The 26803-nt window shown below is 55.7% G+C and overlaps 1 protein-coding gene and 1 long non-coding RNA gene across 3 annotated transcripts; one reads left to right on the top strand and one right to left on the bottom strand.

The window, feature by feature from the left end:
* The first annotated feature begins 1103 nt into the window (after window positions 1-1103).
* LOC125103828 (myosin-7) lies at window positions 1104-23285 on the top strand. 2 transcript variants are annotated; one of them, XM_047735719.1, is made up of 40 exons: window positions 1104-1158; window positions 2737-2789; window positions 3257-3467; window positions 3760-3903; window positions 4188-4344; window positions 4527-4554; window positions 5145-5253; window positions 5337-5429; window positions 5533-5596; window positions 5955-6053; window positions 6287-6390; window positions 7024-7162; window positions 7254-7372; window positions 7484-7633; window positions 7916-8086; window positions 8668-8977; window positions 9255-9322; window positions 9656-9743; window positions 10324-10441; window positions 10588-10711; window positions 10975-11111; window positions 11352-11607; window positions 12200-12442; window positions 12588-12764; window positions 13551-13696; window positions 14806-14896; window positions 15624-16013; window positions 16239-16365; window positions 16580-16698; window positions 17443-17639; window positions 18208-18391; window positions 18601-18766; window positions 18904-19028; window positions 19599-19907; window positions 20140-20343; window positions 20466-20591; window positions 20800-21075; window positions 22193-22288; window positions 22422-22556; window positions 23153-23285. In XM_047735719.1, exons 3-40 carry the CDS (start codon window positions 3267-3269, stop codon window positions 23168-23170), a joined length of 5808 nt encoding a protein of 1935 aa, XP_047591675.1. In that variant the 5' UTR covers window positions 1104-1158; window positions 2737-2789; window positions 3257-3266; the 3' UTR covers window positions 23171-23285. The 2 variants fall into 2 exon arrangements, with proteins under 2 accessions (XP_047591675.1, XP_047591674.1); XM_047735718.1 differs by having other exon boundaries at window positions 7254-7633.
* On the bottom strand, window positions 21726-23128 carry LOC125103832 (uncharacterized). The gene is made up of 3 exons (XR_007128508.1): window positions 23114-23128; window positions 22394-22602; window positions 21726-21990 (listed from the first exon to the last, which is right to left on the bottom strand). It is a non-coding gene; the product is annotated as an uncharacterized LOC125103832 (long non-coding RNA).
* Window positions 23286-26803: the final 3518 nt, after the last annotated feature.

The following is a 26803-nucleotide window of genomic DNA, read 5'->3' as shown; positions in this document are numbered from 1 at the left end:
GCCAGGACTCCAGTCTCCCCGGGTCTGGGGAGAGGCTGTTCCACAGAACACGAGAGGACAGGTGGGCCAGGCAGCAGCTATCTTCCTCAGGGTCTCCTAGCTCCAAGCAGCTATATTATCTAGGTATCTAGGCCTCCAAGAGTATAGTGTCTGGCTCTGGACTAGAGCATTCAGTACCTGAAGGCTAAGCTAGGAAAATGAGTCGTGCAGGGGCCTCCTCTAGGACCATCAGGCAGTAGCTGGGTCTGCCTTCTAAGCACAGCGGGTCCTTGCCTCCTTGGACTTCCAGCCCTCCCTCTGCACGCTGGCCTTCATTCCTCAACTGCTCAGCTCCCCCAACTGCCTTGAACCTTGCTGCCCTGCCTAGCTGCATGACCTCAGAAAAGACACTTCCCGTCTCCATAAAACAAAGGACTAACGAATGGCCTGCCTGGCTCTGAGTTTCGGTGACCTCAACACACCGCCCAGCTGGTCCAAGGAAATCAGTGCCCAAGCCAGAGTCCCCATCTCTAAGCTCCCTGGTCATTCTTGCCACTTGGCTGGGAAACATCCTTCCAGCTGCCCCAGTCTAGCGCCCCCAGGGGCCATGCCCCCAGCTCTGCCCCACCCCTCGGCTGCTGCTGACCCTCACCCCCTCCCATCCCACTGTTGGATATAGGACCCAGGCCAGGAAGCACAGGGGACACTGCACATGGGGCTGGGCCAGCTCAGGGGGCAGGGGTCGGAGGGGCAGCTGTGTCAGAGACCAGGAAAGTCCTGGGGGCAGGGCCAGGACCCTGCCTGCCTGAGGTCACGGTGGTCTGACCAGTCCCCTTTCCTGCTAGCTATGGAATGTGAAGCCTGGCCTGGGAGATATTTTGGCTACACTTTGAGCCATCCCCGCCCCCTGGAACTCAGACCCTGCACACTCCATGCCATAACAATGACGACCACTTCCAATTGTTTCCTAGCTGAGGGGGTGGGGTGGGGTGGGGAGCACTTTGGGGAAAGGAGGGGGAGCCTGGGGGAAATGCTTCTAGTGACAACAGCCCTTTCTAAATCCGGCTAGGGACTGGGTACAGGTGGGGGTGGGGGGCCTGCTGCCGGATATATATGGCCCCTGACCAGGTCAAGCTCCACAGCTCTCCCCTGTGCTCTGTCTTTCCTTGCTGCTCTCAGGTAGGAGCACCAAGCAGGAGGCCTTCCTCTGGGATAAGAGGGCCCCAGCTTTAGGAAGGGGCTCCTCTAGGAACAGCAAGTGCATGCAGGGCTTCCTGCAGAGTACCAGGTCTGATCATTGAGCACACAAGTGCAGGTCTAAACATGAGTGTAGGTGCCCTGGGAGTGCGGGAGGGGGGTGTTGTGTGTGAAAGTCTATATCTGAGCATATGGGACCAGAATGTGTTATGCATTAGAGGTGTGTGTGTGTGTGTGTGTGTTGTGTACAAGCATGCACAGTCGCAATGCATGGTGAGGGGAGGGTGTGTACTGTGCTGCCTAATTAAGATACAGTAGTATGTAGGGGGAGACGTATTTATGATCATGCCTGAGGATAACTGGTCCATTTGAGGGGAGGGAGAAGAGGATGGCAGAGAACAATGACTTAGCAAGTATATATGCTTAGAAGCTAGTTGTTGGGGGGTGGTCTGACGTGGGTAACTACCCGTATCTATGCACATGGAGATGTTTGTGCGCGCATCCAGGTGTCGAGGCTTCTGCAGCCTGTGTACACCCTGCAAAAGGGGCTCACAGGCACATGGTGGGGCTGTTCCAGGTGTTTTGTGTGTGTCTTTTTTTTTTTTAAGATTTATTTATTTAGTTGAGAGAGAGAGAGTGAGTATGACCGGGAGGGGCAGAGAGAGAGGGAGAGGGAATCTCCAGCAGACTTGGCAGCAAGCGCGGAGCCCAATGCAGGGCTGGATCTCATGACCCCAAGATCATGACCTGAGCCGAACCAAGAGTGGGACACTTAACCCACTGCAGCACCCAGGCGACCCTGCTTCAGGTCTTTGTGCAATTGGGACTATACAGCGATCTGTGCTGATTTATACCGTACACATACTTGACGTGTGTGTCTGTTGCCAAGGCATGACGGCATACAGGGAGGTATGGGAAGGAAGCGTGTCTGTGTGAGGCATGTGCATGAGCAGCGCACATGCGTGTTCATCAGAGGACATGTGGAGGGCATTTGGCATTTGGTGGGTGTGTCAATGAGAGGACGCCCACAAGGGTCTCCTCTCTGAGAGTGTCCACCAAGACTGACAATCAAACGAGGGCAGGATGGAAGAGAACTGGCTTTGGAGAGACATGAGACGTGGGTTCGAGGCCTGGCTCCGCCACTTCTTGTTATGTGTTCTCGGACAAGCAAGCCCCTTAACCTTGATTTCTTCATCCGAAGGATGGGGTGAGGATTGAGTGAGAGATGCATAAACGTGCTTTGCAGACTGTAAAGCGCTGAACAAATGTGACCAGTAGCTGTTTCTCTTGTGGCTCCAAGTAGGCAAGTTTCACTAGTTGAGTGTAGGCAAGGATGGGACTGTCTCCCAGGTGGGAGGAGGAGGACTAGACATCAGGAAACTGTTAAAATTATTGCTCAGGAGAAAGGGCCACAGTGTTTGGAAAGCCAGACAGAGGACAGGACCAGAGAAGCTGGCACCACTCCCCATTTATTTTCAGGCCTGGGGGAGGGGTGGGTGCCAAAGGGCAGAGCCAGGAGCAGCAGGGAGGTAGACCTGACACAGCCTTCCATCTTTGCAGGTCCCCTGCAGGCTTGAGCCCCTTTCATTTAGTGTACACCTTCGAGAAGCCAAGGTAAGGAAAGCTGAAGATGGAGTGTGGGGGAATCTGGGAAGATTGGCCATGACAGCCTCAAAGCCAGGTTATGGGACTCTAGTTTCTGCCTTGCCTTGGGAAGTGTATCTTGGTAACAAAGAGCCCTTTGCCTGTGACCAGGGAAGAGTCAGGGAGGGACAAGGATTAGAGATGGATGTAGTTAGCTTTCTGCTCCCAGAGAAGCCCAGAATGCTCCTTTCTCCTCTAGGAGAGCCCCAGGCTGAACAGACGTTAGCCTCCCCTTCTGCCCTGACAGGTTTGCTAGGCTATTCTCAGGTTGGTGGATTGGCTCAAAGAATAAGGGATGTAAGGTGACCTGCTCCTGACTCACAAGGAGAGTGCTAGGCTCTGGGGCTCCCACTGAAAGAGAGAGAGCCTGGGGAAGGGAGTGGAGGCTGGGTGGAAGGGAGGGCATCTGGCTTCTTCTCCGACTCCCACCCCCTGCAGGCGCAGCCATGGTGGATGCGGAGATGGCCGCATTTGGGGCCGCTGCCCCCTTCCTGCGCAAGTCAGAGAAGGAGCGGCTGGAAGCCCAGACCCGACCTTTTGACCTCAAGAAAGATGTCTTTGTGCCTGATGACAAAGAGGAGTTCGTCAAAGCCAAAATTGTGTCTCGAGAGGGTGGCAAAGTCACCGCTGAGACCGAAAATGGCAAGGTAGGTAGCAGGGCTGGCATGAGAGGCCCTCCTGGGACCCCCTCCTGCAGCTGGGGTACACAGAGAAGTTCCCACCAGGATCCATCCCACACAGACCTGAGGACAACCTGCTTTCCCCCTCTTGGGGCAGGGATTCACGGCTTCCAAACAGCCCTTCTCATTCCCAATATCCTGTCTATCTTCTCTGTGATGCCCGTCCTTCTCTCTTGAACATGGCTGTCCTAGAACTTGCCCTACTCCTTTCCGGACAGAGGGAGGGCTGACCGTGGGGCCTGCATGGGGGCTCTTGCAGACGGTGACCGTGAAGGAGGACCAGGTGATGCAGCAGAACCCGCCCAAGTTCGACAAGATTGAGGACATGGCCATGCTGACCTTCCTGCACGAGCCCGCTGTGCTCTACAACCTCAAGGAGCGCTATGCCTCTTGGATGATCTACGTGAGTGCGCCATCCAGGACGCCCTTTGAATCTAGTAGCTTCCTGGTCCCCAGAGGCCCACCTGCTGGAGCCACAGGTTTCCATTTCTTGTGTCCACTGCACGCTGTCCGTGGCCCTGCGTCCCTGGTTCAGTTCTAACACCCCCAAGGCTGGGAGTCCTCATATTGAGTGCTTTTGTAGATTTTCCCTTCTTTTCCTCCCCTCCTAGCATTGTTCTCTAACTCGGAAACCCACCGTTCCTCCCTCTTTATCATGAGCAACTCAACCCTCCTTCTCTACCCCAGACCTACTCGGGCCTCTTCTGCGTCACCGTCAATCCCTACAAGTGGCTGCCGGTGTACAACGCCGAGGTGGTGGCCGCCTACCGGGGCAAGAAGAGGAGCGAGGCGCCGCCCCACATCTTCTCCATCTCTGACAATGCCTATCAGTACATGCTGACAGGTGACAGGCCTTGGTGGCAGGGTTTTCTTGGGATCTGCATGGAGGGGAACACACAGTTGGTCTGGGAAACTGGGAGGTGCCTGGAGGGAGGCCGGGATATGGGGTGGGGGAAGGGTGGGTGGATGGCAGGCAGGAGCATCCTCTGTGTTTCCTGATTTTTCCTCCCTGCTTGTTCCCAACAGACAGAGAAAACCAGTCCATCCTGATCACGTGAGTGCTCCTAACCCGTTCTCTTTCAGAGCCTTCTTGACCCCAGCCCCTATCAAGGACCCCAGCCCCCATGCATGGACCTACAATTCTCATTTCCCTCCATCTTTGTGCCATTTTCTCTTTCTCTGTGACCTTTACCCTTGCCTTGCCTTCCCCACTTCTTTCTGCTTCCCACCCCTCTTGGAGTTTTCCTCTCCCGTTCCCTATGCTCACTCTCCTCCAACTCATAACTAATTTATCCATAAGCCCAGTATCACTGTGTCTTCATGCCCTCCTCGTTTTCTTTCATCTTTCCCTTCAGTAACGTTCCCCATTCTGCCAGCCTCACCCATTCGTTTCCAAAAGGGCCAAGGCCCATCTCTTCACATTGGCCTTGCCTAGCTAAGACCAAGTTCCTTCTGCCCAAACCTGGCAACTTCTTGTGGCACCCTTCCTGGTGCTCCCCCTGATCCCACGTGTGGTCAGGGTGCTTCCTGCTTTGGGGCTCCCACTGTCAAGTAGGACCAGACCTTCTCTCCTGACTTGAGGTTTGTTTGTCTCAATGAACTGCATCTGTTCACTGCCTAATGAGGCTCTGACTATCCCAACAGCGGGGAATCCGGGGCCGGGAAGACAGTCAACACCAAGAGGGTCATCCAGTACTTCGCTGTTATTGCTGCCATTGGGGATCGGAGCAAGAAGGATCAGACGCCAGGCAAGGTAGGCCTGTTGTCCTCCACGGGCCTGCACTACAAAAGGGGAGGGGGAGGCCTCTCACTCACCATCCTTCCTGATCTTTGCAGGGTACCCTGGAGGACCAGATCATCCAGGCCAACCCCGCCCTGGAGGCCTTTGGCAATGCCAAGACCGTCCGGAATGACAACTCCTCCCGCTTCGTGAGTGATCCCTGACCTTGGATTTGGGATTTGGGTTGGTGGAGGGATGGTGTCAAATACGAGCTTTGCCTCAACTCATCATCGGTCTCCTCAATCTCCCCAGGGGAAATTCATTCGAATCCATTTTGGGGCAACTGGAAAGTTGGCATCTGCAGACATAGAGACCTGTGAGTGCCATGAATCTGCTAGGACTCGGCTTGAGCTCACCCTTGTTCTATGTGATCACAATCCCAACCTATCTCTCTCTTCTCTCTGTCTCTCCATCTATGTCTCTCTTTAGGCCTCTGCCTTTCAGTCTCTTTCCCTCTCTTTCTCTCTCTGTGTCTCTGGGTCTGTATACTTATCTTCCTCTTAGACTTCCTCTAGTCTTTCTCCACCTCTGTCTCTTCATGTCTGCATGAGAGTCTCTCTCTTTGTCTTTCTCTTTTCCTCTGCCTTTTACTTGCTACATTTATTCATTTTCCTCTATTTCCTTGTACCTAAATCCCCAAATTTCTTTCACTCTTCTCCCCCTACTGTTCACAGACCTTCTGGAAAAATCCAGAGTTATTTTCCAGCTGAAAGCAGAGAGAGATTATCACATTTTCTACCAAATCCTGTCTAACAAAAAACCTGAGCTGCTGGGTGAGTCAGAGCTACCAACCGAGACCAACTATCTCCATGGTAACCTGGTCCCTCTGTTTGCGGCTGCTTGCAGACATGCCCTGGGTTTATGGCACTGCTGGATTCAGTTCTGTGGGATGTGAGACCACAGTCAGCCTTGTCATATGCTTTCCTGTAAGCCCTGTACTGTGGTAGGCAACCCCAGTGAGAACCAGACTTTTGTGCCCCTTCCTCAACCCATCTTCTCCTCCCAGATATGCTGCTGATCACCAACAACCCCTACGATTATGCATTCATCTCCCAAGGAGAGACCACGGTGGCCTCCATCGATGATGCTGAGGAGCTCATGGCCACTGATGTAAGTGGGTAAGAACCTGGTAGAGAAGTGAGGCCACTGGCAGAGGGGTAAATGAGGCCAGTTCATTGGCTAAGGAGGAGAACTGAGACGCTATCTGTTATTCAAAGTGGTATGACCCTCCCCAAGGGCCAGAACATGCCTTCTGACCAGGATGTGTTGGGGAATGGGTATGTTGAGATGGGGTGACCAGTATTTGGTGTTCAAGCAAACAGAAAAGGCTGAACATTGTAGGACAGAGAAAGCAGACAAGCCAAGAAGCAAAGCATCACCAAGGGAAGGGGGGTGGTTCATGCAGTTGCCATGGGATTGGGGCAGCCTATTAGGTGGAGACTAGATATAGACAGGTAGAGAAGATTTAAGCAGGGAATCAAGTGTAGGGTCGAGAAGAGAGACAAAAGTAGAAAACATGAGTGGGTGGCCAGAGCACCTCCAAAGGACAAATGTGGCCACTAATGCCAGATCTGGGGCAGTGTGCAACCTTCCTGCACTTGGTTTTGGAGTTCCATACTGGGTATGGGAGTCTCAGAAGCTACAGGGATTCAGGAGAGAAGTTTTCTCTCCAGCTGAAGAGGGATCTCATTTATCTGCCATACTTCCTTTTCTGGGGTCCACCAATATGGGGTTTGCCAACAGAATGCCTTTGATGTGCTGGGCTTCACTCCAGAGGAGAAGAACTCCATGTACAAGCTAACGGGTGCCATCATGCACTTTGGAAACATGAAGTTCAAACAGAAGCAGCGAGAGGAGCAGGCTGAGCCAGATGGCACTGAAGGTGGGAGTCTGGTATGCTGGGGGCAGGTGGGGGCCACATCTGGAGAGGAGTCCTCCCTGTGCCAACTTGGCTGCCTGCCCTCTCCTTCCAGAGGCTGACAAGTCCGCCTACCTCATGGGGCTCAACTCAGCCGACCTGCTCAAGGGGCTGTGCCACCCTCGGGTGAAAGTGGGCAACGAGTATGTCACCAAGGGGCAGAATGTCCAGCAGGTGGGTCATCTTCAGAATATAAGTGGGGAGGGGGCTGGCAGACTTCAGGGAGGGCTTTGGATTTCATTCTCTCCATTAATCTGCTCGTTTGGTTTCTCCCTCACCTTCCAGGTATCATATGCCATCGGGGCTCTGGCCAAGGCCGTGTATGAGAAGATGTTCAACTGGATGGTGACGAGAATCAACGCCACCCTGGAGACCAAGCAGCCACGCCAGTACTTCATAGGGGTCCTGGACATCGCTGGCTTCGAGATCTTTGACGTGAGTGGGGGAGCCTAGGCACACATGCGTGGGGGTGGGGGCAGGGGGGAGGGTGACTCACTCGTTCCCACCTGTGACCATCATGGCCAGTCTCGGGAAAGGCTGACGCCTCGTCCTGTCTTCCAGGGGAGCACCTTTCCCCACCAGCCCAACAGGGCAGGGGCCTGGCCACACCCCTGGCTGGGCTTGGGCAGGCCAGGTCAGACCACTTCGGGGTGGGGGGACCACAGGGGCTGCTCAGACCCCTGTGGGCCTGACCCGCTCCGTCCCTGCCCCCTGCAGTTCAACAGCTTCGAGCAACTGTGCATCAACTTCACCAACGAGAAGCTCCAGCAATTCTTCAACCACCACATGTTCGTGCTGGAGCAGGAGGAGTACAAGAAGGAGGGCATCGAGTGGGAGTTCATTGACTTTGGCATGGACCTGCAGGCCTGCATCGACCTCATTGAGAAGGTGCTGCCTCCCCCGCTGTCTGTGTCCCTGTCCCCTGGCGTTCCAGACAGAGTGGCTGAATTCCCCACTCACACCCTACCTGAATGCCCCCATCTAAATGGCAGCCCCCACCCTGCTGGGGAACATGCTCTGGATCCCGAGCCTTGTTGTGTCCTGACCACCCAGGACAGGGTGGCACAGGGAGAGCTGAGGTCCTAGGGGCTTGAGAATGGACACAGGGAGGATGGGCAGCTCCAGGAATCCTCCCATACCAGTGTGTTTAATAACCCTGGTTTGACCTGGTTTGAGTGTGGGGCAGGGAATCAGAGTACACCTGTTTTCAGCCCCCACATCGCAGGGATCTGGACGATGGAGTGCTGTGTAAAGCATCCATATCATTCATAGTCCCAGACTTTCACAAAGGTCCCTCTGAAAGCAAACAAAGTTTCCACCTTGGGAAGGCATGAACAGGTGTAGGTCGGTAAATACCTGTTACCTTAATTCCCAAAGGGGCATCACCATAAGCAAATACTGAGCTTAGAGCAGGATGCTTTTGCATCCGCATGAAGCATTCTCAGTGACGCTTTCCCCTCTACCCTCAGCCCATGGGCATCATGTCCATCCTGGAGGAGGAGTGCATGTTCCCCAAGGCCACTGACATGACCTTCAAGGCCAAGCTGTATGACAACCACCTGGGCAAGTCCAACAACTTCCAGAAGCCACGCAATGTCAAGGGGAAGCAGGAAGCCCACTTCTCCCTGATCCACTATGCTGGAACCGTGGACTACAACATCCTGGGCTGGCTGCAGAAGAACAAAGACCCGCTCAACGAGACGGTGGTGGGCTTGTACCAGAAGTCCTCCCTCAAGTTGCTCAGCAACCTGTTTGCCAACTATGCGGGGGCTGATGCACGTAAGTAGAGACTAGAACCCTGGGGACTAAGGAGCAGGGTTTCTGCCATGGTCCTGAGGCAAGCCCATTGCAACACTTAACCCCTTCTGTGTCAGATTGTGCCCTAAGGTTTACAGGCTCAGTGAGAGAGAATGGGGTGGAGAAGCTGGGCCCCACATAGTAAAGACCCTCACCTGGAGGTCAGATACGAGTGAGGATGTAAGCAGAGTCCGTGATGGAGGCCTCTTCTCCATCCACATGTCCATTCAGTTCCTTTTCCCTGACTCTCCTCCCACAGCTGTCGATAAGGGCAAAGGCAAAGCCAAGAAAGGCTCATCCTTTCAGACCGTGTCAGCTCTGCACAGGGTAAGTGTGTGCCCCCAGCCCCAGCCCAGCATGGCTCCCCAGCACCCACCAGCCCTGCTCCTTCCCGCCATTCCCATGCCTGACTTCTCTGTCTTCTCCTTCCCTGTGGCCCCTTTCCCTCCTTGTCTTTCCTCCTCTCCATTCTTTCCCTCTTTGCCGGTGGCCTCTTCCTCTGTGTTTCCCATCTCACTCTCCCCTTCCCTCTGTCCTTCTGACCTCTCTCTTCTCTCTGTCCTCCCTGCCATTCCTTCATCCCCTCTCTCTTTCCCTTCCTTCCCTACTTTTCTCTCCTTCACCTGCATTACTTTTCCCCTCCTGTGCTTTGGGTCACAGGAAAATCTGAACAAGCTGATGACCAACTTGCGTTCCACACACCCCCACTTTGTGCGTTGCATCATCCCCAATGAGACAAAGTCTCCAGGTGAGGTCCGAAACTCAGCCCAGCCCCTTGCTGGCTGCATGCCCCATGCCGTGGGGACAGGGACTCCTCAGCCATCTCCTAATCCCCCACCTCAGTGGTTTCCAAATGACACTCTCCTCCGGTGCCCCATGAGATGGCAGACTAGTCTCTCCCCATTTCCCTGTATTTGCAGCGTGGCTCAAGGGGGCCCTGTAAGGCACTTTCATGGGCATTGCCTCACAGCACGCAACCCCCAGTGAGACATATAGAGATTGTTTATCTTTTTTGACTGATTAGGAATTCCAGTTCCTCAGGGGCCTGGCTCTGCTCTGGTCAGCTTAGTGACCTTGGTGAGGTGCCTTAACTCTTCTGGGCTTAGTTTCTTCTCTAGAAAATGGCAACTACCTATGATAATAAATACAACGTAAAAGAAGGAATGGGAAAACCTTTGGTTATTCTTAAGAGTACAGCTAAGGAAAAAAAAAGGATTTTCCCTAAGGTTGCTGGCTAGTGAGAGGCAGACCCAGAATCAGAGCCCAGAATTTTTGGCTTAGCCTGGCACTCTCCCCACACCTTTCTCTCCCACCTCCTCCTGCTGCAGGGGTGATAGACAACCCCCTGGTCATGCACCAGCTTCGCTGCAATGGTGTGCTGGAGGGCATCCGCATCTGCAGGAAGGGCTTCCCCAACCGCATCCTCTACGGGGACTTCCGGCAGAGGTGGGTACAGGGGCTCCCCAGAGCTCAGGGAGCAGGGGGAGCCTGGGCAGACTTGGTGGAGAAGCAAGTCCACAGGTGGATCTGAGTGCTGTGGGCAGAGCAGACTGGTCCAGAACGTGAGTGACTCGGGGCATCACCCTCTCCAGGTACCGCATCCTAAACCCAGCAGCCATCCCCGAGGGCCAGTTCATTGACAGCAGGAAAGGGGCAGAGAAGCTGCTGGGCTCCCTGGACATTGACCACAACCAGTACAAGTTTGGCCACACCAAGGTGAGGGAAGGGAGGAGGCGAGCTGACTACAGAGAGACCTCTCCTGTCCTTTGGGTCCCCACCTCACAACTCCTTCCCTTTTATCAGTCATCTTAGGACCATCTCTGAACTGCCTTCTCTCCCTCCCCATGGACCATCCAGCGCCCCTGTCCCAGCTCCAGCTGTCATTGGCCTCCTCCCTTGAGTTATTTCCTAGGGTATTACACTGCTTAAAAGCAACCTCTCCTCTTTCCCCTCCCGGCCCACCTACTGCTGGCCCACAGGTGTTCTTCAAGGCAGGGCTGCTGGGGCTGCTGGAGGAGATGCGGGACGAGAGGCTGAGCCGCATCATCACCCGCATCCAGGCCCAGTCTCGGGGTGTGCTCTCCAGAATGGAGTATAAGAAATTGCTGGAACGCAGGTGAGAGCTTCAAAGGAGGCTCCTGGCTATCTAAGGCCCAGGCTGATTCAGGGGCAGTGTCAGGAGAAAGCTCACTGAGACGTGAAGCAAGCAGACTAGCAGGAGGGGCTCCTATGGACCCCAGATGGGCCTCACGGCCAGGGCATCAGAGAGGAAGGGAGAGCTCTTACTTAAAAGTCAGGGCTTCAGGACAGGAAGGAGCTGGGACTCTCTCACCACCCTCTTGCTGGGCCCCTGCAGAGACTCCCTGCTGATCATCCAGTGGAACATCCGGGCCTTCATGGGGGTCAAAAACTGGCCCTGGATGAAGCTGTACTTCAAGATCAAGCCGCTGCTCAAGAGCGCAGAGACGGAGAAGGAGATGGCCAACATGAAGGAGGAGTTCGCGCGCATCAAAGAGGCGCTGGAGAAGTCAGAAGCTCGCCGCAAGGAGCTGGAGGAGAAGATGGTGTCCCTGCTGCAAGAGAAGAATGACCTCCAGCTCCAAGTGCAGGCGGTGAGGCTCCTGGGCCTCTGTTAGCTCACCGGTCCTGCTCAGCCAACATTCCCCAGGCATCCTGCACCTTCCCACCCAGGGCTCACCTTGTCCTCTCAAAGACACAGGTTTCTGGAATCAACACTCCAAAGTCCTCCAAGGGGGTCCCTCCAGAGAACAAAAGGAAAGGGGGAAAGAACCAACTTTTAAAAACACTGGCTTTCCTCTTGGTTTCAACCTGGATCCACAGCCCAATAATTTTTTGAACTTAGGCAAACCATGCATTGTCTTTGAGTCTCAATGTCTTCATCTCTGGACTAGGGATGAAGCTGCCCATCTTACCAGGTAGTAAATATGTAAAGTGCTGACATCAGTAAATGCAGTTCCTTTCCTGCAGTGAAGTAGACCAAAGAAAGAGGGCCTTTCTGCTTCCATCCCCCAATGTTCCCATCACATTGTCCTGAAATCCTTCCCTTCATCATCCTTCTGAGGTTTTTCTCAGCTGGAGATATCCTGGAGCTCCCCTCCTACAGGCTGAGCCTCTTCCTCCCCAAACCTGGCAATGTGAGGACCCCACCCACTGAAAAGTCTCCCCTCTGTGCCTTGTCCTCAGGAACAAGACAACCTGGCTGACGCAGAGGAGCGCTGTGACCAGCTGATCAAGAACAAGATCCAGCTGGAGGCCAAAGTGAAGGAGATGACCGAGAGGCTGGAGGATGAGGAGGAGATGAATGCGGAGCTCACTGCCAAGAAGCGCAAGCTGGAAGATGAGTGCTCTGAGCTCAAAAGGGACATTGATGACCTGGAGCTAACACTGGCCAAGGTGGAAAAGGAGAAGCATGCAACAGAGAACAAGGTGAGGGGAGCTCCTTCGGCTCTAGCCCAGGTCTTAGGATTCCTAGACCGTGGTGTGGTCCTGCTCCTTGGCATTGGACATCCCCATAGATGTCTCCAGGCTGATGACCTCTGACCCTGAAGGGGATGGGGTTCTTGATCCACAGGTGAAGAACCTGACAGAGGAGATGGCTGGGCTAGACGAGATCATCGCCAAGCTGACCAAGGAGAAGAAGGCTCTGCAAGAGGCCCACCAGCAGGCCCTAGATGACCTTCAGGCTGAGGAGGACAAGGTCAACACCTTGACCAAGGCCAAGGTCAAGCTGGAGCAGCAGGTGGACGATGTAAGTAGATTGGCACAGGACCTAGATATACTGTGTGTGTGTGTGTGTGTGTGTGTGTGTGTGTGTGTGTGTGTGTGTTTGGAAGGATGGGATTGGAGAGGGTTCCCTCCCCTGATACATTTCTAGTAGGGGATTGGAGAATAGAAAAGGGTAAGGGTGGTCACTTATGTTATGTTTCTCATCCCACTGATATGATCAACAATAGAGACGGACTTCCTTATTTCAATTTAGGTTCAAGCCTTTATATCTCTACCTTCGACCACAGGGTCTAGAGAGTTATCACGTAAGAATGTGACACAATTCTTTGGGAATTTTGTGAGGCTCTGAGGATCTTGTGACCTCTAATATTTTAAGCAGGATCTGGCCTTCAGTGGTCATTGTTCCACAGAATGTTTTCTGGGCATATCTCCATTGGATAATTTATCACCCATGTTATCATTATCGAAGTATCTGTCTCAGCCATAACATTGTAAGTGCCTTTAGGTGAGAACTTGGATTGATTCAGTTTTGCATCTGAAGTGCCTAACACACTCCTGCAGGATACTGCTGGATGAATGAGTGGACCTTTGGGTTTTGTCATACAGTCATTCGTGAAATCATTTATCAAATAGTTACTGAGCATCCCTCCAAGCTGGGTGCTCTCATAGTCCCTTGGCCCACTCTGGGAAAGCTTTTCCAAGTCCCGGACATGTCTTAGGATTCCCCAAATCTGGAGTGACTGAACTTCCAAATCCCCAAATCAGGATGATTGGTCTTACGGGGCACACTGGTCCTTCTCCCCACCAGCTGGAGGGATCCCTGGAGCAGGAGAAGAAAGTGCGCATGGACCTAGAGCGAGCAAAGCGGAAGTTGGAGGGTGACCTGAAGCTGACCCAGGAGAGCATCATGGACCTGGAGAATGACAAACAGCAGCTGGATGAGCGGCTCAAAAAGTAGCATGTTCCTCTCCCTGGTGCCTTTCCTCCTCCCCAGCTCAGCAGCCTGTTACACCTATGACAGTACAAGCTGTCCCAAATTGTCCACCCTCGGAGGCTGCAGCCTCACACAACTTCCGTCAGTGGGGACAAAACCATGGGCAGAGGCCTCCAGGAAGAGGGCTCTCCTCCCCCGTCCTCCCTGGCAAAACAGTCTAACCTGGATCCCTCGAGCCTTTTCTTCCTGTTGGGCAGTGGAGAAGGATAGAAACTCATAGCTTGCCTCCTTCTACACACCAATTGGTTAACCACTTGGAGACCAGTTGCTTAACACCGAGGAGGCCTCCATACAGAAGCCTCTCAGGACGGGCCTTTCAGGTCCTTCTCAGAGAGCCCCGAGGACCACAGAGAAATGGGGGAGCCCCCACTCTTGAGCAGTGCAGGGATCTGATTAACTCATGGATCCAGTTCTTACTGCAAGTCCTACCAAGATGCACAGGTCCACTTCCCACACTTGAGAAACAGCCTGCAGGGTAGTTTTGGATAATTAAGGATCTTATGGGGCTCTAGGGTCAGGACTATGAAAGCCTCTAAGAGTCATCATGATTGCATCTTCCTGGGGCCTGTGTCCACCCAGGAGCCCTCACACTTCCCCAGGCTCAGCTGGTGCTGAATGAATGAAGGAGTACCTGATCCCAAGGATCCTCAAACCACCTTCTAAAAATGGCATTTTGAGGCCCACTTTACCAAAGAGGAAATGAAGGCTCAGAAAGGCTAACCCAACAACCAAAGTAACAGTGATAGAATTAAAGGCCATCAGAGCTAAAAGGGGCCTTTGAAACCATCTGGTCCAATGATGTCATTCTACAGGACCATAGAGAGGAAGTCCCACAGAACCCAGGTCTTGTCACCCCACATGTGGTCCTTTGCCCATTACATTTCTTGCCAGACTTGAGGCCTTCAACATGTGGTACATTTTCAGGGACCCTACATCAGCCTCAGACACTACTTTTCTGATGAAATCTTGCCTTTTTTTTTTTTTTTTGGTATTACCGTTTCCGAGTACTGGTGGGCTCTCCTGCTGCCCAATGGACCTTCCTCATCTTACCCTCCCTCCTTCCCCCCAGGAAGGACTTCGAGCTGAACGCCCTCAATGCGAGGATTGAAGATGAGCAGGCCTTGGGCAGCCAGTTGCAGAAGAAGCTCAAAGAGCTTCAGGTAAGCTTTGGGATGCCTAGGCTGGAGCCCCTGGGTGGGCCATCAGCTTCCTGCACCCCCTTCTCCAGGATGTCCTCCCCCCAGCATTACAGGAACTTGCTATAGGTCCATGAAGGGAGAGCCTGAACTATCACAGTACACGCAGGGAGCACCCCTAGGAGGGCTGGGTGATCCAAGGATGACATAGGAAAAGACCAGGAAAACTTCACAGGTATAGGGAACAGAAATCCTGGCTTCCTGTCTCAGCTCTGGTTGAGCTAGCAACTGTGGGGAACTCATTCCAGATATCTGGATCTCTGTGTCCTCCCTTGTTACCAATGGCTTTTAAGATCCCTTTAGCCCTGACAGTCTGTGACTTTGATTCTTACCCCCAGAGCAGACACCATGTTAGGGCTTCAGACAAACATGGCTCTCTTATGCTAAACTTTTAATATTTTTGCCACTAAACTGCTTAAAATATCCCTAGAACACAGGTCTCTTTGTCCCTCTTCAACAGTCAACTTCTGCCACTTTCTTTCCAATAGAAAATGTATAAAGTTCTGGCCTAAAAGAAGGCTAGCTCAGCTATCCAAAACATCTCCTCCAAATCCTTTTATTTCTACTTCTCTGCTGGTAGAACTGAAAAGACTTGCTGTTCCAGACAGGCCAGGAATGCTCTAGAGCTGTGGGGTGGAGCCCAAGGGAGGGCTCCGGGCAGTGGGTCTGAGCCCTCTGTGTCCTGGGCCAGGCTCGTATCGAGGAGCTGGAGGAGGAGCTGGAGGCCGAGCGCACGGCCAGGGCCAAGGTGGAGAAGCTGCGCTCAGACCTGTCCCGGGAGCTGGAGGAGATCAGCGAGCGGCTGGAGGAGGCCGGTGGGGCCACATCCGTGCAGATCGAGATGAACAAGAAGCGCGAGGCCGAGTTCCAGAAGATGAGGCGGGACCTGGAGGAGGCCACGCTGCAGCACGAGGCCACGGCCGCGGCCCTGCGCAAGAAGCACGCGGACAGCGTGGCAGAGCTGAGCGAGCAGATCGACAACCTGCAGCGTGTGAAGCAGAAGCTGGAGAAGGAGAAGAGCGAGTTCAAGCTGGAGCTGGACGACGTCACCTCCAACATGGAGCAGATCATCAAGGCCAAGGTGGGCGGCCTGCTCACTGTCCTCGCCCGCAATTATCTCCACCCACCTTCACTTTCTGTCTGTGTCTCCTCTCTTCTCTGATAGTTCCATATCCCACTTCCCTTCGTCCACTCTGTTCTCTGAATCTCTCCCATCCATGCCTCTCCTCTGTACTTCTGTAACTGTCTCCCTTTCCACCCTTCAAGGCCCCCTATGTCCATTGTGTGACTCCCCTTTCTCCCTCAGGCTAATCTGGAGAAGATGTGCCGGACCCTGGAAGACCAAATGAATGAGCACCGAAGCAAGGCTGAGGAGACCCAGCGTTCAGTCAACGACCTCACCAGCCAACGGGCCAAGCTACAGACCGAGAATGGTGAGCCCCGCCCCATCTCCCCCGACTGCCCGAGCCACCGGCCTTGGGTAGACACTCACACACATGCGCACATGCGCATACACCCACACCAACACCCACACCCACACATGCACACCTCTCTCCAGAGAATGGGGCCTAAGGGGAAAGGGAATGGTTGGGGAGAGGGAGAGGTGGCTGACCTTCCAGAGTTGAGTATGCCTTCGTGCCTCTCCAGGTGAGCTGTCCCGGCAGCTGGATGAGAAGGAGGCACTGATCTCCCAGCTGACCCGAGGCAAGCTCACCTACACCCAGCAGCTGGAGGACCTTAAGAGGCAGCTGGAGGAGGAAGTTAAGGTGAGGCCCAGACTCAAGCCACTTGGCCCAGGCCAGGAGGGAGCAGGTCCCAAGAATGAGGCTTGCTGTCTTTCCATTGTTCTCCCATTTTCCAAATGGATTAATAGCCCAGGGCCTAGCTCATGTCTCCTAAATCTATTGCCCAGGCTGAGGCCCTCTGCCTTTCTGCTGTCATTTCTGGGGGGAGGGGGGCTTGGTCAAGGGCAAGTGAGCGGGAGGAGAGAAACACACTAGGGAGGAATGGCAGCGTTGGCAGGGCGTAGGTGTGGGATGCAGGAACTGCCCCAGTGGGTCCTGGGATTAGCAGGACGGTCTGAAAGCTGGAGAAAGAAGTGAAACTGGAGCCTCTTTGGACACTTTCCTTGTGAGCAAAAGGTGGAAAGAATATGACCTTTTTAAAAGGCCAGGGCTCTAATCCTAACATGCCCTTGAGAGCTTGGTAGTCTTGAGGAAGCCCCCTAGCGTCTCTGAGCCCCTGCCCCCTCCCCTGGCAACGGGGATGAGGTTGATATTGACGTTTGTAGTGAGAAGCAGGAAGTGCTGGGCATAACTCACGTAAACAGTGCAGCACCCAACGGACATTCTCTGTTACCAGTCCTCCGTGGACTGCTCCAGATCCCCCCGGGAATTAGAGCTGGAGGAGGTCCCAGGGAGGAGGGAGAAATTCAGGTGAGGACATTGGTGAGGACTGGGGTGTACTGTGGAGAAAGCTCAGCCCTCCTCCCTGTGCCCACCCCTCCGCAGGCAAAGAACGCACTGGCCCACGCGCTCCAGTCCGCCCGGCATGACTGTGACCTGCTGCGCGAGCAGTACGAGGAGGAGACGGAGGCCAAGGCCGAGCTGCAGCGCGTCCTGTCCAAGGCCAACTCAGAGGTGGCGCAGTGGAGGACCAAGTACGAGACGGACGCCATCCAGAGGACCGAGGAGCTTGAGGAGGCCAAGTGAGTCCCCGGGCGACCCACCCCTCGCTGAGGCCCCTCTCCAGGCAGGACGCACCCCAGCCCGACGCTGGGGAGATTCCTCACCAGGGATGGACGCTTGGTCAGTTTCTGACAACACAGGAGAACCCTGTCCAGGGCCCCACCTCCTTCTTCTCTCAGGGAAGCTTTTTGCTCGCGTTATGTTTCTCATCCGAATATAAGACGAACAAAAGGTTTGTCTGAGGGCAGAGTGCTCCCACCAGGGGCAGGGTGCTATGACAGAGGAAGTGGGGTGGGCCATGGAAGCCCATGCCTCCTCCATGTCGGCAGCCTAGAGGCTGGCCCAGGGTCAGAGGAGACCACCTGGAGGGCCCTCCTCGGTGCTGTGGGTCTTCACAGCGTGCCACCGAGACACTCTGCTGGCCAAGTTCTCAGCCCCCTGGGGCCTCTCCTCAGCTTCTCCAACAACACTTCTGAGTTTTCAAGGATTGTTTTCTAGAACACTCACATTGTTTCCCCTTGTCTAAATCTACACCCTCCATCTTACCCAACCCTGTCCCATTTCCCAAATCGCCACTGCCCCGGGCAGGAAGAAGCTGGCCCAGAGGCTGCAGGACGCTGAGGAGGCCGTGGAGGCCGTCAACGCCAAGTGCTCTTCACTGGAGAAGACCAAGCACCGGCTGCAGAATGAGATCGAGGACCTGATGGTGGACGTGGAGCGCTCCAACGCAGCCGCCGCGGCCCTGGACAAGAAGCAGAGGAACTTCGACAAGGTGGGCCCGGGCTGAGGGGCTCGACCAGGGGCAGAGCAGGGAGACCAGCGTCACCAGGAAGCCAGGGACCTCCTCCTGGGGGACCGGGGCAGGGGGGGCTGGGGAGGAGGCTGAGCCCTGCGGAGGGGCCTGGGCAGGCCCTGGAGGACCGGGGGCAGGGGGCGGGGGTGCTGGGGCTGAGGGTTATGCAGTGAACTGGGTCCCCACAGATCCTGGCCGAGTGGAAGCAGAAGTATGAGGAGTCCCAGTCCGAGCTGGAGTCCTCACAGAAGGAGGCGCGCTCCCTCAGCACAGAGCTCTTCAAGCTCAAGAACGCCTACGAGGAGTCCCTGGAGCATCTGGAGACCTTCAAGCGGGAGAACAAGAACCTCCAGGGTGCGCTGGGGCCGGAGAGGCCGGGGAGGGGCTGGGGAGAGCCTCCTTGTGTGGCGCCACCTATGGGCTCTAAGAGGGGCGTCCCCCATCGGGGGACCATGGCAGCCCCCAACTGAGCGGCCCGGCCCCTCCCCCAGAGGAGATCTCCGACCTGACGGAGCAGCTGGGTTCCAGTGGAAAAACCATCCACGAGCTGGAGAAGGTCCGCAAGCAGCTGGAGGCTGAGAAGCTAGAGCTGCAGTCGGCCCTGGAGGAGGCTGAGGTGGGTGTGCGGGGCGTGGCCGGGGGGGGGGGCGGGGGGGGGAGAGGAGCCGGGCTCTGGGCTGTGGGCTCTGTTCTCATCTCCCTTTTGTCCATTTTGTTCACCAGTCCATCCTTAGAGCCTGACACATAGCAGCCACTCAATAAATATTATGGGATGAATGCATGCATGCGTAGATCACTCTATTTCCTTCACACAGACATTTTACCTGGGAATCATAGGAAGATTTCCCGGATCCATTCCCCTCTCCTTTCCACCTCTGCCTCCCACATCGGGATTTTTTACATTCTGTGCCTGATTGCCTCTGTTTCCTTGGCAACACCTTTCTCTTCATTTTCCTCTTTGTCTTCCTAGCTTGCTCTCCTCAGTGAGGGTCTGAACCACCTCTCCTAAGCCTATTTTTTGTTTCTTTTAAATTCTCTGTTCTTCTTCCTCCTTCTGCTTCTTTGACTGAACCACTTAATAGCACTCTTGAACTCACTTAGTATCCGTGACTCGTGGGCAGACCCCTGGCCCTGGCCCTGTGCCCTGACTGTCAGCCTCCAACCCTCTCACCCCACCCCCTGCCAGGCCTCCCTGGAGCACGAAGAGGGCAAGATCCTGCGGGCACAGCTGGAGTTCAACCAGATCAAGGCGGAGATCGAGCGGAAGCTGGCGGAGAAGGACGAGGAGATGGAGCAGGCCAAGCGCAACCACCTGCGCGTCGTGGACTCGCTGCAGACGTCCCTGGACGCCGAGACGCGCAGCCGCAACGAGGCCCTGCGGGTCAAAAAGAAGATGGAGGGCGACCTCAACGAGATGGAGATCCAGCTCAGCCACGCCAACCGCCTGGCTGCGGAGGCCCAGAAGCAAGTCAAGGGTCTCCAGAGCTTGCTGAAGGTACGGGGAGGCTCCAGACGTGGGAAGTCCCCTTACCTGGAGATGGACTAGCCTCCACGTGGTCAAGCGGGGGCTGGTGTCCCACCAGAGCCGTGCTCCCTCCGGCTCCTGCAGAGACATCTTACCCCCGACCCGGCCCGTGGGGCTCTCCATTGGCACCCAGCCTAGCCTAATGGCCTTCTGATGAGGACAGAGGCCAACCGCTCTCTTGGGCCCACCCTCCCGGCTCCAGGACACCCAGATCCAGCTGGATGATGCCGTCCGCGCCAACGACGACCTGAAGGAGAACATCGCCATCGTGGAGCGGCGTAACAACCTGCTGCAGGCTGAGCTGGAGGAGCTGCGGGCCGTGGTGGAGCAGACCGAGCGCTCTCGGAAGCTGGCAGAGCAGGAGCTCATCGAGACCAGCGAGCGGGTGCAGCTGCTGCACTCCCAGGTGAGCAGCCCCGAGGTGCAGTCCTGGAGGGAAGCACGGCTGGCAGGACTCGGCCCGGTGAGGTTTGGGAGCCCCCCGTGGATGCTCAGGGCTTCTTGTGCTCTGCCCACCTTGATCCTCAGAACACCAGCCTCATCAACCAGAAGAAGAAGATGGACGCAGACCTGTCTCAGCTTCAGACCGAAGTAGAAGAGGCGGTGCAGGAATGCAGGAACGCGGAGGAGAAGGCCAAGAAGGCCATCACCGATGTGAGTGACTGCTCCCCGCCTGCCCCCCACTAAAGACAGGAACGAGGGCCCTGGGTCCTGGCCAGGCCACCGTGCCATGACAAGCCGACTCCTACAGCTGCACGGGTGGGCGGGCCTCGGGAAACAAACGCCAGGCTGGGCAGACGGCGATCCTGGAGGGACCAGGGGCCCTGGGCCCTGTTCTTCTAGACCTCCCTCCTGCCCCCAGGCTGCCATGATGGCCGAGGAGCTGAAGAAGGAGCAGGACACCAGCGCCCACCTGGAGCGCATGAAGAAGAACATGGAGCAGACCATCAAGGACCTGCAGCACCGGCTGGATGAGGCTGAGCAGATCGCCCTCAAGGGCGGCAAGAAGCAGCTGCAGAAGCTGGAGGCCCGGGTGCGGGAGCTGGAGAACGAGCTGGAGGCCGAGCAGAAGCGCAACGCGGAGTCGATCAAGGGCATGAGGAAGAGTGAGCGTCGCATCAAGGAGCTCACCTACCAGGTGCGGGCATGGGGGCTGCTCTTGGCTGGATCCCCTGCACCAGGGCCAGAAGCTAGGATTCCACCAAGAGGAATGAAGTGTTGTTCTCTCTTAGCCTGCTCCAGAGCAAGGAGTGGGAGTGCAGCCCCTGCTGCCCCGTTTCCACTCTGCCTAGCCCTGTCCTACACTGACTGTCCCCTGGCTAGAGGTCAACCTCTGAACCTCTTGGCCTGGGAGCTCTGCCTTCAACCTCACCCTCCACCTGTCCACTGCGGACAACACCTACCCAGAGCTCCAGACAGAGCTCACCCAGCGCAGATTCCCCAAAAGCAAGTATGTCACCAAGCCCTGGTTGGGGGCCATGACCACCAAAATACACCAAAAACTACCCCAAAGTCATTCAACACATCTCAGAACTTTCTGAGTTTGTTTTCTACAATCAGACTCCTTTTTTTTTTAATTTTTTTTTAAAGATTTTATTTATTTATTTGTCAGAGACAGAGGGAGAGAGAGTGAGCGAGCACAGGCAGACAGAGAGGCAGGCAGAGGCAGAGGGAGAAGCAGGCTCCCTGCCGAGCAAGGAGCCCGATGTGGGACTCGATCCCAGGACGTTGGGATCATGACCTGAGCCGAAGGCAGCCGCTTAACCAACTGAGCCACCCAGGCGTCCCTCTACAATCAGACTCCTAATTAGATTTTACTCCTGTTCCAACCCAGAAAGTCCAGAAAGGACACACATGTCCTTAGATCGAGTCCCTTCCCTGCAGCCCGGGAAATCTCAGCATGCAATCCCAACGTTACTACCATCACGCGCTGGCTTTTAGAACAGGAGAGTTTATCCTCCACAGGACCCCTAAGGGCCTGCTCCCTGGAACAGCGAACATGCATGGTTTTTGTGCAGGATTTCAGGATTCCATGAGCTCCCCAGACTCTTTCCTGAAATAAACCATTAAAAATAGAATAGTTTTTTAACGATAAACAAATAAATAAATAAAGGGAAAAGCGCCAGTGTTTGCTGAGGATCAGAAAGTAGAACTGGATGCCAATATTTCACTCTGAGTAAAGACAACAAGCAGGGGGAGGGGGCAAGCTCCCCTTCATGACCGTGCCGTCCTCACCCCTAACCTCCCCACCCCAGACGGAGGAGGACAGAAAGAACCTGCTGCGGCTGCAGGACCTGGTGGACAAGCTGCAGCTGAAGGTCAAGGCCTACAAGCGCCAAGCCGAGGAGGCGGTGAGCGACCCTGCTAGGGACTGGGCCTGGAGGAGGGACACTGTGGAGCCTCCCCAACCCCCACCCTGGGCTGGGAGGCTGGGAGGACCTCTGGCATCCTCTCACCTCCTCCTCCCCATCCCGACCCCCGCAGGAGGAGCAGGCCAACACCAACCTGTCCAAGTTCCGCAAGGTGCAGCACGAGCTGGATGAGGCCGAGGAGCGGGCAGACATCGCCGAGTCCCAGGTCAACAAGCTGCGGGCCAAGAGCCGCGACATCGGCGCCAAGGTGGGTCGGCCTTGCCTGGGCCTCACTAGTCACTGTGTCAGCACACCTGCCACCATCAATGCCCCTCAGACAGAGCCCGCTCATGCCAGGGAGGGCTCCTCATCATTCACCACCACCACCCCCGACAATTAAACCCTGAAGCCCCAGAGCGCCAGGTAAAGCAGTCCTCGGGGACGTCTAAGATTCTTCCAGCTCTAACTTTTAATGACTTTGTAAATCCCAGGTCCAGGGTGGTCAGCAACTCTAGAAGGCCCCAATTTGTATATACCTACTATGTCCCAATTCCCCCCAACTGTGGGTCTCCTCTCATCTTCCACTACTTTTGGCCCAGAGCTCAGTAACTCAGTCCTAAAATGGAAAGCCCAGAGGAGCCCCTTGTCCTCACCCAGGCAGCACCCTCTGGCTGACCTCATAGTCCTCACCCCTCCACACCAACCCCTAGGACACATCTCTCACCACCATGGGGCCTTCCCTCAGGCCCTAAGCGGTTCTCCCCCACCCCCCATCAGGTGCCCTGTCTCCCCTTTTTTCTGCCCCCATGTCTGCCCAAAACCCACCTCCCCAGAGCTAACTGGGGTTTTGTGTCCTTTCAAAAGGGCTTGAATGAGGAGTAACTTTGCCACATCTTGGTCTGCGCTGTCCTGAGGGTGCCGATGAAGCTTCCAGTTCCAGAGCCTCTACAGCAGTCCCTTTGGAGGAGGCAGAATAAAGTTATTTCCGTTAAGCCAAGATCTGGCCTCCAGACTCTTCTTCACTGCCCGCCAGCCACAGGGACCTGAACGTGGGGGTGGGGCTGGGATTCCAGGGGCGCGGAAGGGCTGCTTTGCAGGCAGTGCAAGGAGGCCTTCCTGGGGAGCCCTGGAGGCCCTGAGTATCCTCAGTGACGGACTGGCCCAGGTGCTCCCATTTGTCTCCTCCACAGCAGGTGACACCTGTCCTCCCAGCCCTCTCCCTGGTCCAGAGACCCTTGGGGTTCAAGGAGATTTAAAAAACCCTTAAGGCTTGCTGAGAGCACAGGCATCCCTTCTGCTATGAGCCTACACTGACGGACACTACCCCGTCCCCCAACCAGGGCTGGGCTGCCAGGACAGAGCGAGGTATAGGGATGCCCTCTGAGGTGTGGGCAAACGACTCCCAATCCCTGGCCCAGGGCAGGTCTCTGAGAGGGCACAGGGACTTGTGGTTACAGCCCATTTTACCCTTGCAGATACAGCCACCCCTGTCTCCAACCACCCTGAGGTCAGGGCCCCCCACCCCACCACAGCCGGAACTGTTCCCTCAGCCCAGCCTCCTCAGACCCCCCCGCCCTCAGATACCCCTCTGTGTACAGCGCTCCTTTCTTCTCCTTCACTTCCTCCAGCTGGAACTTCCTTTCCCAAGACCCTCCTCATCTGGGCTTGCTGGAAGATGGGGCATCTTTGGCCCATTTATGGCTGGCCATCTGGAGAGGAGGCAGGCAGATGAGGGAGTGTGGAGAGGAGAGTCCCCCATAAGCAAGACTTTGGGGAATAGGGGGGCAGTGGCAGAGGGCTGGGAAGTGGAGAAAGGAGAAAGCCTCCTCCCAACTAAACAAGCCCAGTCCCCCAGAGTCACCGACACACCTGGGCTGCTGAGGGAAGCCTGGCACTGTGGGCCACAGCAGGCAGGAGCTCACAAGGCATAGGGCTGTCAGCCACCCACTGGGAACCCCGGAAGGCCTGGCTCAGCCCTGGACCGAATCTCCTGCGCCCAACCACATAGCCGCCCCAGACAGGCTCCTCCTCAGCCCCCACTCTGAGTAGCCAGGAAGAGGGCCTACCCCAGGAAGAATCAGAGAATAGGAGGAGAAGGGAAGCAGAGAAAGAGGGGATAACTGAGGAGGGTGGCAGTGGAAGGAGGTGGAGCTTAAGAAACTGGGGGCCCCTGGAGCCTGGGGAACCAATAAAGAGAAAAGATACAAGCAGTGAGGAGGCCTTGGAAAGATCCGTGGGCTCCCAGACTTGTCCTCGTGGGCCCCTCTATCCACCCACCCCAGGACCACTTCTCTTCCTAGGAAGGACTTGGGGAGCAATGAGGAAGTCAACAGAGGATAGGGAGACACAGGGGAACCCTGAAAACGCAAGCTTTGACAGAGGAGAGAGGCAGGAAACATGGTGGAGCCCGGCCGCTGGTGGGAGGAAGGGGCTGACCTATGGGGAAGCAGAAAGGCAGGGTGAACTTTGGAGAGAGATGCTGCAGGAAGGAGCTGGGGTGGGGGATGTCACCTGGCAAGGGAAGAAATCCTGGGTCACCTTCAGATGTGAGGAAAATCGATAAGGCCAGGAGTAGTGACGTTAGAGAGGGGCAGACAGAGACCCCGGAGCAGGACACAGAGGCAGAGAGGAGACCAGCAGAGGGTAAGCAGAGGTCAGGCTGAGAGCAAGCAGAGACTCATGGAAATGTCCACACATCAGACCCCAGGACAGGTAGAAATCAGGTGCCAGGGAGACTCAGAGGCCAAGCCCAGCTTTGAGGCAAAGAGCCGGGCAGAAGGAAAGGGAGGTCAGCCAGAGACAGACAGAGATCCAGAGAGCCAGGCACAGCATGGCAACCTGGTGTCCCCTCACCTGTGGCAGGAGTGTCCATCCTGTGCCCTTGCACTCCAGAACTTCAGGACAATGATAGGCCGCTGAGGGAGGATGGAGCGCAGGGATGGATGTGAGAGCCCACAGTGAAGAGGGGACCTATGGGAAGGAAGAGGAGGGGAAATGGACCAGACAGGGGGGCAGAGCCCTGGAATCAACTTAACCTCATCCCTCTTCCTTGTTCCATTGGAGGTAGTGGGAACGGCCTGCCTGCTGCTCAGCTGCAGCTCCACCTCTGCTGAGACCAGCCCGCTCGGAACACAGGGTTCCCTGAGGACAGAGCCTGGTCTTTGTCGGCGGGACCTGACCCAATCTGACCTGGTGTTCTTAGCCCCTTATCATCTCCCCAGGGCAATGAGAACTGGGCACTGACGCACGGGGCAAACCCTCCAGCTTGCACGCTGGGACCTCAAGTGACCTGGAGCTGGGGACAGGTGGTCTGCATCCCTTGGGGGACTAACATTTTGGTGTATGTACCTGCATGAGATGTGGATGTGGGGCTGACGCAGGTCCCCACCCCCTCAAGGACACTGGCTATAGGGTACACATCCGTTGAAACAGATGCATGTTACGGAGTCCAGTAATGGGGCAGTGGTGGTGGTGGGGTTCTAGGGAGTCGGGGACCTTGGGGGAGAAGCTACATATTTAATGGAAACCTCTCCTACCCAGAGAAACTGACCCTGGTCTGTCCTACCCACCTCCACACTCTAGAGCTATATTGAGAGGTGACAGTGGATGGGGTGGGAGGGGGGAGCTGAGAGAGTGTTCCTGCGTGTGAGGGTGTGGGGGAAAGCCAGAGCAGGGGAGTCTGGCTTTGTTTCCTGAACACAATGTCCATCCACTTAGTCATACCAGGCACGGCCTGCTGAAGGCCAAACACCTTACTGCCTCTGAGAGGTGGCATCACTGGAGGCCAGGGAGGGGAGCCTTGAGGGCCTGGGGCACTCGGGGACACAGGCAAGAAAGGGCATGTGAGTAGGAGCCCCAGGAGGTTTGGGAGAGGACACAGGAGTTCTACCTGAGGAGGGGGAGATGGACTGCAGAACGCCCCGCCCCCACCCCATGGAATGCAGAGCTTGGGGCCCAGCTGGTGTAAATCCCTGGGCCTGCCAGGCACCCCAGCCAGCCAGAGCAGCACCTGCACCCTCTGGCAGCCCGGAGAGGGAGAGGCGGAAGGGAGCAGACCCCCACCCCCACCTCTCCTCCCTCAGGCGAGGATTAACGCCTCCTGCCTTGCCCTACCCACTCCCAATCCCACGTCCCACACCAGGAGCAGTGGAGGGTTAAACTTCCGCATGGGAATGTGGATGTGCAAATGTGCGTGTAGGTGTGCCTAACCGCAAGTGGGAAAATCTGCAATCATGAGCGTGTAAGTGTGAAAAGTCTGCATGTTGTGTGGCTAGGAATGCGCCCGGACGTGCGGTTGTCAAGTCGATAGGGGCGGGTAGTGGACCGTGGGTCTGAGTGTGAATTTGTGGTTGGTGTGGGAGAATTCCTTCTCCTTTGAGAGGACAGACGGTGGCCACTGCAGCAGGAGCATCACGGGAGGGGCTGGGGCTCCAGATATGTCCCTGAAGCAGCACAGCCTCAAATCCACAGGAGAATACCTGCCTGGAGATCTGGGGACCAGAAGGAAACCAGGTA

This window comes from Lutra lutra, chromosome 7 (assembly GCF_902655055.1).
Source record: "Lutra lutra chromosome 7, mLutLut1.2, whole genome shotgun sequence".
In the NCBI taxonomy this organism is placed as follows: Eukaryota; Metazoa; Chordata; class Mammalia; order Carnivora; family Mustelidae; genus Lutra; species Lutra lutra.
This window is presented reverse-complemented; position numbering and strand designations above follow the sequence as displayed.

Coding starts and splice junctions, on each gene's coding strand:
- LOC125103828 (XM_047735718.1), top strand. CDS start 3,267: ATGGTGGATGCGGAGATGGCCGCATTTGGGGCCGCTGCCCCCTTCCTG. Junction 4,555..5,144: donor AACCAGTCCATCCTGATCAC/GTGAGTGCTCCT, acceptor CTATCCCAACAG/CGGGGAATCCGGGGCCGGGA. Junction 11,112..11,351: donor AAGAAATTGCTGGAACGCAG/GTGAGAGCTTCA, acceptor GGGCCCCTGCAG/AGACTCCCTGCTGATCATCC.